Source organism: Oryctolagus cuniculus, chromosome 16 (assembly GCF_964237555.1).
Source record: "Oryctolagus cuniculus chromosome 16, mOryCun1.1, whole genome shotgun sequence".
Classification (NCBI taxonomy): Eukaryota; Metazoa; Chordata; class Mammalia; order Lagomorpha; family Leporidae; genus Oryctolagus; species Oryctolagus cuniculus.
In genome coordinates this window covers 47,922,920-47,937,714 of record NC_091447.1, presented here as the reverse complement: position 1 = coordinate 47,937,714, position 14,795 = coordinate 47,922,920, and the positions used below count along the sequence as shown (strand labels likewise).

Genomic DNA, 14,795 nt, shown 5'->3' with positions numbered 1-14,795 from the left:
TATGTATATATGGCATGTATTGTGTGTATATATTTTTAAAGTATGTTATGGAAATTTTGAAACTATTGAAGGAATCATGTAATGAAGACCTCCATGTATCCATCCACTAGCTACAACAGCTATCAACTCCTAGCTTCAGCAGTTATCAACTCCTGGCTTTACCAGTTATCAACTCATGCTTGGTGTTGGTTGACTCTTGTGCCCTCCTTTTCCCTCTCCATTGGATTGTTTTGAAGAAAATCTCAGAATATCCTTCCACCAAAAATATTTTAGAATATATCATATTAGTATATATAAGAGGTCTTCCAAAAGTTCATGGAAAATGCATATTATGAAACAACAATGCATGGATTTCAAAATTTATTTGCACCAAAATAAACTTACTTTTGAATTCCTCTTTTCATGAACCTTTGGAAGCATCCTTGTATCTTCATAAGCTGTAAGGATTCTTAAAAAACATATAGTACCATTATCACACCTAAGGACTGGCCTCTAGTGACAGTAATTCTTTATTATCATTAATACATAATCAACTATTCAAGTTTCCTAGATTATTTTATGAATATTGTGTTGTCTATAATTTAAATGTATTTATTAAATACATATATGTACAAAAGCACACACAGAAATAGTCAGCTAAATATTCATATAAGCACCACCCAAGTCAACGCCAAGGTTTCCGGTCCTCCAGATCTGCCCTCATCCCTCTTCCCAGGCACTGTGCTTCCCCTCCCTCTTAGGGAAACCCCTGCCTCTCAGATAAACTTTTTTTTAATAAAGGTTTTATTTACCTATTTGAAAGGCAGAGTTACTGAGAGGCAGAAGCAGAGATTGATAGAGAAAAAGAGCGCGCACGAGAGATAGTTTCCATCCACTGACTGGCTCACTCTCCAAAGGGCTGCAACAGCCAGAGTTGAGCTGATCTGAAGCCAGGAGCCAGGAGCCAGGACCCTCTTCCAGGTCTCCCACCTGGGTACAGGGGCCCAGGGACTTGGGCCATCTTCTACTGCTTTCCTAGGCCATAGCAGAGAGCTGGATCAGAAGTGGAGCAGCCAGGACTCAAACCGGCACTCATATGGGATGCTGGCACTGCAGGCAGCAGCTTTACCCACTATACCACAGTGCTGGCCCCTCTCAGACAAACTTTTAAAAAATCTGGTGAACTTGCAAGTGAACAGTTATTTTCATTTCATTAAATTTGCATTTCCTTCATTACTAGTGAGGGTCAGCATTTTCATATGTATTTATAGACCATTTCTGTTTTCTGTGAATTGTTTTTGCTTATTTTTCTACTGAGTGTTTTATTAATAGTTATTTTTTGATCTGGACACTACTTTATTAAAGGAGTAAATTTTTTAAGAAATTGTACATTATTAATTTTGATGTAGGCAAATTTATCTTTTAGGTCTTTTGCTTTTGTGATTTGGCTAATATTTGCTTATGTGCCAGTTACAGTATTTAATCTTGCCCAAATTTGGCATGTAATTATTAGGTCAGGCTTAGTAATTGGATTACTCAAAGCCAGTCTTCCAGAAATTGAATACACGTGATCCATCAATTCAGCCTGTGACCTAATTTTTTTGTTTTTTGAGAACAGAAAATTTGAATCATTGTTTAATAATGAAGAGAGTTCACATAAAAATCTGGATTTCTGATTTCTCTTTAAAATATTACAAGTTCTGACAACACTAGCCTACATTCTGGCCTGGCATCGTGGCCTGGACCTGGGTAGTTTGAAAGGTGCCCATTTCAGACTGTGCTTTGTTTCAGCTTGCTACTGCCCTGGGCACTCCCTACACTAAGGCCAAATGTTCCCTCCATTTTCCTTTCACTGAACACTGGGCTGGTTTGTTCTTTTTGTTTAATAGTAGAGAAATAGTTTTCTATTCTCATACCTCTATCAAAAAAGGATAACTAGAACTTTATATGTGAATATAGTGATGGTAGGCCTAACTTGCCATATATATCTTATTTCTTAGATGCCTATCTGCCTCAGTGGAACCATCACCTACCCATCACCCAAATCTGAACTGATGAAGTGACCCTCGCCATCTCCCTTGTGTCTCATATTAATCAGAAGCAAAGCCCTCCTCATTTCCCTCTTACTGATTTCTTAAATTCTTTGTATCTTCCCTCTCTGCTTTGCTTTTGTTCAGGTTTTTATGATGTCACTGCTAGATTATTAGCTCAAACTCCATGATGATTTTCTTGCCTCCACATATTCTCCATGTCATCTGAGTAATGTGGCTGTAAAAGTCAAATGTGATTTGATCTTACCTTTGCTTAAAATTATTTTTTTAATATATTTGAAAGGCAGAGTTACAGACAGAGAAGGAGAGACACAGAGAGAGATCTTTCATCTGCTGGTTCACTCCCCAAACGGCTGCAACAGCCACGGCTGGGCCAGACTGAAGCCAGGAGCCAGGAGCTTCATTCAGGTCTCCTAAGTGGGTGCAGGAGTCGGAGCACTTGGACCATCTTCCGCTGCTTCTTCAGCCACATTAGCAGGGAGCTGGATCATCAGTGAACAGCCAGTGCTGCAGGCAACAGCTTAACCTGCTAAGTCACAACGCTGGCCCTCTGCTTAAAATTCATAAATGTTCCTTAAATTACTCCGCAAGAGTCTGGATTTCACTCTGGCCAACCTCTGTAGCCCATGTGCTGCCCTTCTTCCTGTGTGTCTTACATTCCTGTCTTGTATTGCTATCCCGTGCTTTGCTTGCAGTCCTTGTAGCATGTTGGATTATCTGTGGTTTTCACACATACATTTTCTGTTTGGAATGCTCATTCCAGCTTGCTCTAGCTGGCAAATTCTTAAGTTTATGTTTCTGTTCAGGTGTCACCAGGAGGTCAGGTATTTCCTAACTTCTTTTTCCATTTCCTCTCCCCAAACCCCAAAGAGTTAACTCCTTTAGGCTCTCTGTGTACTGGTCCTTAGCTCTGTTATACTGATTTCAGTGTTGAATTGAAATTATTTGTTTCTGTGTTTTCACAGACAGAGCTCTAATAGATTAGTTAGGAGGTCTCCTTTGTTTCCTGTTGCTTAGTACACAGTAGGATTTCATTTTGTGTGTGTGTGTATGTGTGCGTATATATTGAAATATACAAGTGTGATTGTATGAATTGAGAGATCAGGCAAGATCTGTGCATAAGGAAATTTTAACTAAAAACATAGGATACAATTAGAAACATAAAATAGATTGCTCAGATTCTGAAAAAATATATTTGGTACCATGTGAAGAAAAAGAGAGGTAGAATTTTTCTATTTTAGCTTTCAGAATTTATGCTAATTCCTGTGCCAGGAACCACAAGCCACAGAAGCTTAATCCTCATCTGGGGCAACATTAGGACTCGGTACAGAGAGGTAGGCAGGCAGAGAGGCAAGGCAAGCTGCCCCTCTCCACCGGAGATTGCCCTTTGTCGTGTGAACCTCACCTGCTCCACAGCACACCATTAATGTGCAAATAAGAGTGAGGAATTTTGCAGGGAGGAATTTTTTAACAGTGTCACAAACGAATTTAATAGAGGAAATTAGGAAAATCAGTAAGTTTCTTCCAGTTTTGAATGATGAAGCCACAAAGAAGAAATGGCTATGCATGGTACATTTTTATAGTGACTTACACTCTGTTGACTAACTTTCTGAAGAATTGTAGGAAGCTTTTAAATTGAGGTAATTTCTTAGCATGTGCCGTGGGAAAGTAGGGCTTTAACTGATGAAAATGTATCTCTTGGGGCTGGCGCTGTGGCATAGTGGGCAAAGCCACGGCCTGCAGTGTTGGCATCCCATATGGGTGCTGGTTCAAGTCTTGGCTGCTCTGCTTCCCCCATGGCTCTCTGCTAGTGTGCCTGGGAAAGCAGTGGAAGATGTCCCAAGTGATCGGGCCAGTGTACCCACATGGGAGGCTCAGAGGAACCTCCAGGCTCCTGCCTTGGGATCGGCCCAGCCCCCTCACTTAGGGCTATATAGGGAGTGAACCAGGGATGGACGAACTCTCTCTCTCTCTTTCTCTCTCTCTGCCTCTTTGTAACTTTGCCTTTTAAATAAATAAATACGTCTTTAAAAAAAAAACTTATCTCTTTATAGAAAAACTTTTTTACCTGCTGACTATTTAAAGACACCTGAAATTCATCAGACTGGTAGCACAGAATGCTAAGGGGAAAATGACTTATCCTCTGCTAGTAGAGGCTTTAAACCATAATGGTCAGAAGTAAGAAAGTGGCACATGTGAAAACATTGATAAGTGACTTCTTGGTACCTCTATTTTTTAGGTAAAACACAAATATTAGTTGTGTATGCAGTAACTCCTATGGTTTTACTTGTATCTATATGTAGATAGATACACATAATTTTTAGCTACATAGGAAGTATGCGATTTTTTTTAAAGATTTATTTATTTATTTGAAAGAGTTATACAGAGAGAGGAGGAGAGAGAGACAGAGAGAAGGAAGGAAAGAGAGAAAGAGAGAGAGCTCTTCCATCTGCTGGTTCACTCCCCATTTGGCCACAACAGCCAGAGCTGAGCCAATTTGAAGCGAGGAGCCAGGAACCTCTTCTGGGTCTCCCATGCGGGTGCAGGGGCCCAAGGGCTTGGGCAATCTTTTACTGCTTTCCCAGGCCATAGCAGAGTAGATCGGAAGTGGAGCAGCCAGGACTCGAACCGGTGCCCATATGGGATGCTGGCACTGCAGGCGGCATACCCACTATGCCACAGTGTAGCCCACATATGTGATGTTTCTAAGAGTGATTACCAAAATATTTTTCAAGTTCCCATTGTAAAGGAGATTTTCTTGAACGTTGGAAGTACACCACATTTTCAAAGTATAAATCAGATCAGCCAAATTGAATCCTTTTTGTAGAAATGAAGTTACTTTCAAATATACTTTGGTATTAATGGAACATATAATCACTTTTTAAAAAGATGTGCAGGAAATGTATTGCTGTGGAGGTCATGTGTCTGTTTCTTTGGGTCGTGTCCTGAAACATTTAAATTCTGGTCAACACAATGGCTGTCAGCGGCCGAAGCATCTCTGAATGCTCTTGCCTCCCTCTCCCTCAGACAGCTGACGCACATCCAGGAGAAGTGCCGCAGGGAGCCCGAGGGGCCTGGGATAGCCGCACTCACCAGTGAGGAGCGGACCCGGTGGGCTAAGGTAGTGAGTGCTGCGTTGCTTAAGGGGCCTTTTCTCTCACAAGCTGCTTCCACATTTCTCTGGATGTATTGTATGTGCATTTTAACAGGAAATCATTCTCTCCTGTCTCTTTAGGCACGAGAATATTTGATTAGTCTTGATCCAGAGAACTTGACTTTGTTAGAAAAAATTCAGAGCAGCTTATTTGTGTATTCCATGGAAGATGGCAGGCCACATGTAACACCGGAAGATTATTCCCAGGTAACTTTCTTCTCCTGCTTTCTGCTTCTTCTGTTGTTAGAGTCAGATTTTCCAGTTGCGGATTCGCTCTCCCGGATGGCTGTAATGTCTGGCGCTGGGCCAGGCTGAAGCCAGGAGCTTGGAACTCCAGCTAGCAGAGGCTCAAGCCCGTGAGCCATCTTTTGCTGCTTCCCCGGGCACATGAGCAGGGAGCTGGATAGGAAGTCGAGTAGCCTGCACTTGAACCATCGGGCCTGTAAGGTGTTGGCATCACGGGTGGGGCTTTACCCACCACGCCTCAACGTTGGCCCCGTTCTTCTCACAGATTTTTTTGGAGGACTCATGTATAATGAACATGAGGTTTTCTTTCCTTTTTTTTTTTTTTTAAATTCAGGCTCTTAAAACTCTGTTAAGATATAAAGCATACATGTGCCAGATTGAACCTTATATATGAATAAATAGTGCTTTGTAAATCCTTGCTACATTGTTTAGGTCTATTTAGATGTGTTTGGCACTTTGTTTAAAGACCTAGGAGTGCTTTTGGTATATTTTGGGCCAGTGTTTCCCAGCCTTTTTGTTGATCATACAAACAGAATATTACACTGGGGCAAATAAACTTTTCTTGACAAAGGTGACATGAGCACTTGCCTGTAACTCATACCAGTGTGCCTTAACACCTTAGCTGGGAGGGTCTGCCTATGAGCTACATCACCCCTGTAAGTAATCCTGTCTTTGGTTTTGTTGAACACTCTGACTTGAGTGATTTTAAGGGTGAATGTGGCCTTGATTTTTTCCTCTCCCCTCTCCCCTTAAGCAGTATTCTTCCTGGGAAATAAAAGATAGTAATCATATTAGTGGAAACCTCAGAACCTTTTGAAAACACTTAAAATATTTCATAGTGCATACATCAATATTACATGATAGGAAAAAATAATCCAGGATGAAAAAACCTTGTAGCTAGAAAAGGACTTTTCTTTAGCTGCCTTTTTTGTTGTTTGATTTTAAGAAATTCATGAAACTCCTTAAGAATATGTCTTAGGGAGTAGGCATTGGGTGCAGCCATTAAATTGCTGCTTGGGTCACATACATTGCAAATTGGAGTACCTGGTTCAAGTCTGCTCAGGCTCCTCCATTTTGAATTCAGCTTTTTGCCAAAAGTACCCTAGTAGACATGGATGATGGCTCAAGGACCTTAAGTCCCTGCTACCTATGTAGGAGACCTAGATTAGTTGCCAGCTCCTGGATGTTGTGGGCATTTGGAGTGTGAACCAGGAGATGAAAGATCTCTTACTGTCTCTCAAAAAAATGTAAATAAATAAAAAAAATTTTAAAAATGTTTTAATGCAGTATTTTTCAGACTTTTTGGACTACAGTCTGTACTTACAAATGGATTTAGCCCACTATATTATACACATGTGCATGAATGTGCACAAATGGATCTATAATAGAAGTTTCACAAAACTTTCAAAATTACTTTTACTGTCTGTGATGTACTCTGATATTTCTGTTCTATTTTATTGTATTTGTAAGACTATTCATTGTGATAAGCTAAATTGATTTTACGACTAAAAGGTTCAGAAAGCTATAGTTTAAAACATAGGTTTAATGGGATATGAGTTCTTAAAATATTTCTTAGAGTATTTTCCTTCTAACTGAGCTTTAATAACTCAATTTATGAAGGCCAGATACTATTCAAATTACAAAAGCCTTCTATGTTCCAGTGAATGTTCTATAAAAATCCATGATTCTTGTACCATCATCCTATTCTCATAGAATTTTTTAAACTGAGATTTTGAGAAATAGTTAAAATTGGGCTATAATTATCTCTTAGGTTTAACCACATTATTAAATTTAGTTGGACTTAGAACAAGTAAGATGATATATAGGTGTTCAAGATGAAAATACTTACCATTGTTAAAACTATTTTAATTTGGAAAAATTACATTTATTTTAGATAATTTCGATACTGTTTAGTGGAGATCCTACGGTACGCTGGGGTGACAAATCCTATAATTTGATTTCCTTTTCTAATGGAGTATTTGGCTGTAATTGTGATGTAAGTAAACTCTTGAAGTTTCTCCCTCCCTTTTAATATTTTAGGTAAATTTAATGGCAGTGAGCAACAGATACTTGCTCTGTGCTGCAGTGTAGTAGAAGTAAACACTTATTTCATTTTAAGACATTATAATAACAGCCTTGGTTATGAATTCCCAGTAACAGTGGAATATATGATAAATTGTTTTCTACTATAGAAAAGCCAACATTTTGGGATGTAGCTGCAAAATGAAGCTGCATGTAATATTTATATAGTGGCAGCTAACAAAGCTGTTACCTGCTTGTTGAGATTTATAACCTATTTTACGAGATACAATACGATATTATGTATATGTGTATTCTATGTATAAGAAACTGAATATATTTCTAAGTTCCAAGATTTACTTAGTAATTAGATAAGTATTTTCCTTAAATGACACATAATTTTCTTGACTGTTTTGACTATGAATATTAAAATATCTGGCAATTACTACCATTTTTGACCTTCAGAAAAATCCAGATTGCTTTTATTGTTTCTCTTTGCTTTTTGAAATCTTATTTGCTAGCGATATTTTACAACTCTCTGATAGTCATTCAAAAGTTCTAAAATCAAGAAAATTTCAAAAAACACATAGCACTTTCATGATTGTATTAGTATTTACTGAGTTTTAGGTGATAGAAACCTAAATCAGAGTGGCGTTAGTGTAAGAAATGTATTGATATCAGAGCACACCTAAGTGTGGATAATGCTAACCGTGTTCATATACTTTGATGAGAAATCTCTTCCCCTTTCTTGGCTCTGCTTTCCTTTGTTTGGCTTCATTTTTAGGTAGGCTGCAGTGTAATGGTCACACCTGTGGCCTCACGTCCTCATAGCCCTCAGCCTGGGGACCTCAGTGTAAATAGCTAACTTCTTTTTTCCCAACAGCCTCAGCAAAGTGTTAGCAATAATTCTCACTGGTTGTGATCTGCCTGTGAATCAGGTCCACATCCCTGGTACTCACAGGTGCTCTGATTAGTCTGGCCTGGTTCACAAGCCCAGCCTTGGAACCTGGTGGCAGAATCAGTTTCACTGCAACCACTATGGGGGTGTGGTGGTTGCCTAAATACAGTAAGGCAGCTGTTATTTAAGAAGTAGATGAATTGCAGATTAGCAGGTACAAAACTAGATATGTGTTATAATAGCTCATTAGAGTGACAGCGAAAGGCTGTCATGGGTCATTTTGGTTTAATTTTACTCTTCCTTTGTGTCTACTATAGACTAATTATTTCTTGTTAATTGCCTCAGATTTATTCTTTTCAGCTCCTTATTTGATTCCCCTTGGCCTTCCTCAGTCTGATTTACATCTTTACTACTCCCTGCAAACTAAATTTTTAAGGTAGTTAATTGCCTTCGAAGTTCTTCCCTCAGTTTCTCTTTGCCTTTTCTGCTACAAAGAGTCTAACATCCTTCTGTTCTGCTCTTTCTTTATGTTTCCAGTGAAATAGTTTAAAATAGAGAGTACTGTCTTAAATAACTTGGGAAGGCATTTGGCCTAGCAATTTGGATGCTACATGAGATATACACGTCCCATACTGGAGTGCTTGGGTTTGAGTCCCAGCTCTGCTCCCAATTCCAGCCTCCGGCCAGTGCACACCCTAGGATGCAGCAGGTGATGGTGCAGATAACTGCCACCCACAGACTGAGGTCCCAGTTTCTGGTTTCAGCCTGGCTGAAAGTCAAAACAGCTGCTACATATGCAACGCTAAGATGTTCTAGAATTGTAGGAACAGTGTCGAAAAGTAGATGAGGCTGGCAGACTACCTGAAGGCATTTGGGATGAGCATGAACTCCTGTAGGCCACTATGTATGAGAAAGCATAACCATTCTGCACACATGTTTACAAGAACGTCCAGATGGGGCAGATATAATTCCTAATGGTTAAGCAAAGTGGTAAAGAGGGGCTTTGTTACAGAGATGTAGCAGGTTTGACAGCTATATTTAGAGAAAGGAAATGCAGCTGGTGAATTTTCTGGGGGTCAAACTTTTTGTCCTATTTTCTCTATGTTCCTTTGATGACAGTCCCATCAGATAGTTTCTTCTCTGTTACTGTTACCACTTACATTAAGTAGCTATCATTCATGAACTGGATGTGACTAGCCTTGGAGTGAAAGAAGGGGAGGCTTAAGATATGGACCTTAAAGAGGAGGTAAGTCATTGTCTTCTATGTCACTGTAACATTACAACTCTGCAGCCCTGTATCAAGGCTAGAAGCACAGTTGACTGTCACCAACTAGGGGACAGCCAGAACATTAGGACAGGCTCTTGAGGGAGTCAGTGCAAGATGGAGGAGCACTTTGTCACAACAAGCACACCTAACAAGACTGACAGGTCACTCGCAAGCCCATTTTTTAGCTACATCACATAGCTGCATAGTGCTTTATAGCTTTAAAACAATCCTCATAGATGTTATCACATATTATTTAAATTATTTAATTACTTGAAAGGCAGAGAGACGACAGACAGAGATCTTCCATCTCTGGTCCACTCTCCAAGTACCTCAACAACCAGTGTTGCATATGTAACAGCTGTTTTGACTTTCAGCCCAAATGCCATTTCTCTAGATTGTTCATGTTTCCTTCGTACTCACGCACACACATGATCCCAAGAGTCTTAATTAAGTGCTTCCAACTTTAAACATCTGTTCATTTCAAAAAATAAAATACAGCAGTTACTGTACTATAGGACAGCTAGCTAGCTAGCTATATGTTTATCATTAGGAGGTGAGGCGTTTAAGAATTCTTATTCCTTTTTGTGTTAAAAATTGAGTTAAAGTAAAGAGAAAATATTGGATCAGGTTTTAAGCTGGCAGAAAATACTCAGCAGCTTCGGTATTTTCATTTCAGCATGCTCCGTATGATGCAATGGTGATGGTGCACATTGCCCATTACGTTGATGAGAAAATTTTAGAGAATGAAGGAAGATGGAAGGTATGTAAGAGCATATCCGTCATTCTTTCCCCCAGTGTTTATACAGAGAAAATATTTTTAAGTCTTCCTTGTTTTCAGGGCTCAGAGAAAGTACGGGATTTACCTTTTCCAGAGGAGCTTGTCTTCACGGTGGATGAGAAAATACTGAATGACATCAGCCAAGCTAAAGCCCAGTATCTTAAGGAGGTAGATGTTCACCTTTCTCTGAAGATAGTAATGTTCTCTTTTCTATACTATTCATATAAGAATGTGGCTGTCCTCTGAGCACGTCATCACAACATAAAACATTAAAGCCTTTATACCCTTAATTTTGTAAATCTGATGATTAATTCAGTTGATAACCGGGTTCTATTTGGGGTATCCTCGTGAGGTGATTTTTTACTGTTCTTCTTTAATTCTTTTTGTTAGGCATCTAATCTGCAGTTTGCAGCATATGCCTTCACATCTTTTGGCAAAAAACTAACCAAGAAGAAGAAGCTTCACCCCGACACATTTATTCAGCTTGCACTTCAGCTGGCCTATTACAGACTTCATGGACGGTGAGGCCCACTAATCTTCCATTTTCAGGATCTTTTCCCCCATCAAAGATATATTTGTTTATTTGAAAGGCAGAGTTAGAAGGAGAGAGAGGGAGAAATCTCCCATTTGCTGGTTCATTCTCCAGATGGCTGCAATGGCTAGGACTGGGCCAGACCAAAGCCAGGGGCTTAGAACTTCATCCAGTCTCCCACATGGTGGCAGGGGCCCAAGCACTTGGGCCATCCTCCACTACTTTCCCAGGTTAGCAGTGAGTTGGATCAGAAGTAGAGCCACTGGGATATGAATTAGTGCCTACATGGGATTCCAGTGGTTTCAGGTGGCAGCTTAGCCCACAGTGCCACAGTACTGGCCCCCATTTTCAGAATCTTAAAGTCCCAGCATATGTCATTTCCCCACACTCGATTTTCTCACTTTTTTTCCAGTTGTCACTGTGCCCTACTTTGTACTTCATCAGCCGGATTAGAGTGCCAATCTGTGACTGTCTCTAAGTTTTTCTTTGATACTTCATCACATTTTTCACTCATAGTTTTGATGTGTCTGCTGCCTTATAAGAGAAACTTTTCTGTTCTTTGGCATTTTAACTTCAGTTTTCTGATGGTTGATGAAAACAAGATTTTTGTAGATTATCCAGCATTTATAGGAGAAACAGTATGTTGTAACTTTTCTATATCTGAAGCAGAAATAGCAGCCCCTTGATTTTGTTTTCTTACCCTGTCTTTAATGTGATGTTTAGATAATTTGCATTTAAGTTCAATTCTCCGTGAAGCTGAGTTTATGTCTACCTCCTTGCTGTTCGTTTCCCTTTATCCTGTCTGTTCATTGTTCTCTCTTTTTTTTTTTTTTTAATTTTGCTTTACATTTACAGATACACATACACACATGCAAAGTACTTTGAAAAGTTGATGGAACATGGAATTGAAAATTTTTTTTTAGTATAGCCAAGAGCATGTCAATTTTGTTGATTTTTTTCAAAACACCAACTTTTTGTTTTGTTGATTTTGTCTATTTTTTCTGTCCTCAATTTTATCTCCCTTCTGATCTTCATTGTTTTCTTTCATCTGCTAGTTTGGACTTAGTTTTTTCTTTTCTCTGTTCTTTAAGATAGTTATTTTATTGATCTCAGATCTTTGTTCTTTTAATGTAGCATTTACAACTAGATTGTTCCCTTTCAATACTTCTTTCACTGCATTTCATAAGTTTGGGTATGTTTTCTCATTTTCATTCATCACAAATAAACTTCTAATTTTCCTTGTGAGTTTTTTCTTGGCCAGTTGGTTGTTTCAGAGTATGTTAATTTTTACATATTTGTGAATCTTTCAGTTTCCTTCTGTTACTGATTTCTAGCTTCATACCATTGTCATTAAAGAAGATGTTTTGAATGATTTCAGTCTTTTTTAATGTTTTGACCTGTTTTGTGGCCTAATGCATGAGCTATCCTGGAGAGTGCTTCATATGCACTTGAGAAGAATTTGTCTTCTCTGTTGTGTGGTATGTTCTATGTATGTGTATTAGGTCTAGTTATAGTGTTCTTCAAGTCTTCTATCCCTTACTGATCTTCTCTTTAGACATTCTACACATCATTGATAGTGATCTTCCATTTAGAGGTTCTATCAGTATTTAAAGTTGTATTTTTAAATTTCTAACTATTGGCTGGTGCCGCGGCTCAATAGGCTAATCCTCCGCCTGCGCCGGCACACCGGGTTCTAGTCCCGGTCGGGGCACCGGATTCTGTCCCGGTTGCCCCTCTTCCAGGCCAGCTCTCTGCTATGGCCAGGGAGTGCAGTGGAGGATGGCCCAAGTGCTTGGGCCCTGCACCCACATGGGAGACCAGGAGAAGCATCTGGCTCCTGGCTTCGGATCAGCGCGGTGCGCCGGCCATAGTGGCCACTTGGGGGGTGAACCAACGGAAAAAGGAAGACCTTTCTCTCTGTCTCTCTCTCTCACTGTCTAACTCTGCCTGTCAAAAAAAAATTTTCTAACTATTGTCATAAATGTGTCTATTTCTCCCTTCAGTCTGTCGATGCATAATTCAGTACCTGCTTTTTATTTTGAGGCTGTTTTCCTTAGTGCACATTTTTAAAATTGTTATATATTATTGATAGATTAAATGTATCATCAGTATGTATTGTTCTATTTTCTTGTAACCTTTTTTGACTTAAAACCTATTTTGTCCAATAATACACTTCTTCAGTTACTATTTTCACAGAATGTCTTTCCTCCATTCTTTTACTTTTAACTTTGCCATGTCTTTGTATCTGTTTTTTGTAGATAGCATACAGATGAACCACATTTTATTTTATTTATTTATTTTATTTGACAGATAGAGTTAGACAGAGAGAGAGACAGAGAGAAAGGTCTTCCTTTTTCTGCTGGTTCACTCCTCAAATGGTTGCTATGGCTGGAACTACGCCCATCCGAAGCCAGGAGCCAGGTGCTTTCTCCTGGTCTCCCATGGAGGTGCAGGGGCCCAAGCACTTGGGCCATCCTCCACTGCCCTCCCGGGCCACAGCAGAGAGCTGGACTGGAAGAGGAGTAGCCAGGACTAGAACCCGGCGCGCATATGGGATGCTGGCACCGCAGGCAGAGGATTAACCAAATGAGCCACAGCGCTGGCCCCATGAACCACATTTTAAAAATCCATTCTGCAAATCCTTGCCTTTGGAGAGTTTAATCTGCATTGTATGCTCATTATGATAAATTTATAATGACTTTTTTTTTTTTACACATTTAACTTTTAAAAAGGAATTACAAGCCAAAAGTAGAATACTGGCTATTATTTTACCTTTACCAGAGTTCTCTATTTCTTTTGTCTTCAGCTTGTCTAATGTTCTTTCATTTGAATTATTTGTCAAGCAGTTCATAGGTCTCCTTTTAAGATTTATTTATTTATTTGCAAGGCAGAGTAGGAGAAAGATTTTGCATCTGCTGGTTCACTCCGCAGATGGTCACAATGCCAGGGCTGGCCCAGGCTGAAGGCAGAAGCCCAGAACTGCATCTGGGTCTCCCACGAGGGGCAAAGGCTCATATACTTGGGCCAGCTTCTAGTGCTTTCCCTGGCACATTAGCAATTTCTGGATCAGAAAGGAAGCAGTCAGGACTGCAACTAGTGCTCATATGGGATGCCATGTCACACACAGTGGCTTAACCCACTGCAGCACAACACAGCCAAGGGATCTCCATTTTTATTTTTTTCCTCAGGGTTAGTTATTTGAACTTTATTATTTTCCCTTGGTGGTACCATGTTTACCTAATTTTTCATGATCCTTATAACCTTGTGTTCTGTGTATTTAAAGAACAGCCATTTCTGGTCTTTACAGACTGGATTTGGTGGGTAGACTTCCTGCCTGTTCTCTCTGTGGACACGACTGCTTTCGGGACCACAGTTGAGTGGGGGAATGGAGCCAAGGCGTGGGATTGCTCCTGTGTCCCCAGTCAGGTCTGAGGTTGCAGGCTTATTTCAGAAGTCTGGCAGGTATGGCTCCTGCCTGGTCCCTGGGTGGAGGAGCCTGCTCGTGCCAGGGCTTAGAGCTCAGTCACAGGGCTGCTTCAGTGTCCACAGTCAGGTCTACAATGGTGAGTCTGTTGGCTAGGGTACAGGCAGGCCTGGTACCTTTCAAGGGCCTGAGCAGACAGGACTTCCTCCAGGACCATGGACAAGCAGCCTAGAGCCAGGTTCGAAGGGCACAGGGCTATTTCCAGGCCTGAAGTCAAGTCCACACTGGCAGGCTTTCTTGGTCTGGCTGACCCAGAGTATTACAGCCTGGATCCCAGAGCTCCCCAGGGGCACTGCTCTCCATGCAGGCTTCTGGTGGAGGGCGAGGATGCTCTGTTCAGTGTCTTGCTGATGTTCATTTCTAGGGTCTTCTTTCCACCCCCGTTGG

The 14,795-nt window shown here is 40.3% G+C and overlaps 1 protein-coding gene across 9 annotated transcripts in view; it reads left to right on the top strand.

Moving 5' to 3' along the window:
- CROT (carnitine O-octanoyltransferase) overlaps positions 1 to 14,795 on the top strand; it is a 41,987-nt gene that overhangs the window by 18,006 nt on the left and 9,186 nt on the right. For all 9 annotated transcript variants that reach the window (XM_051853369.2, XM_051853367.2, XM_008261798.4 and 6 more), the window contains 6 exons: positions 5,058 to 5,151; positions 5,266 to 5,391; positions 7,325 to 7,426; positions 10,291 to 10,374; positions 10,453 to 10,560; positions 10,783 to 10,913. In XM_051853369.2, the coding sequence (XP_051709329.2) occupies positions 5,058 to 5,151; positions 5,266 to 5,391; positions 7,325 to 7,426; positions 10,291 to 10,374; positions 10,453 to 10,560; positions 10,783 to 10,913 (645 nt within the window). The remainder of the gene's footprint in view (positions 1 to 5,057; positions 5,152 to 5,265; positions 5,392 to 7,324; positions 7,427 to 10,290; positions 10,375 to 10,452; positions 10,561 to 10,782; positions 10,914 to 14,795) is intronic.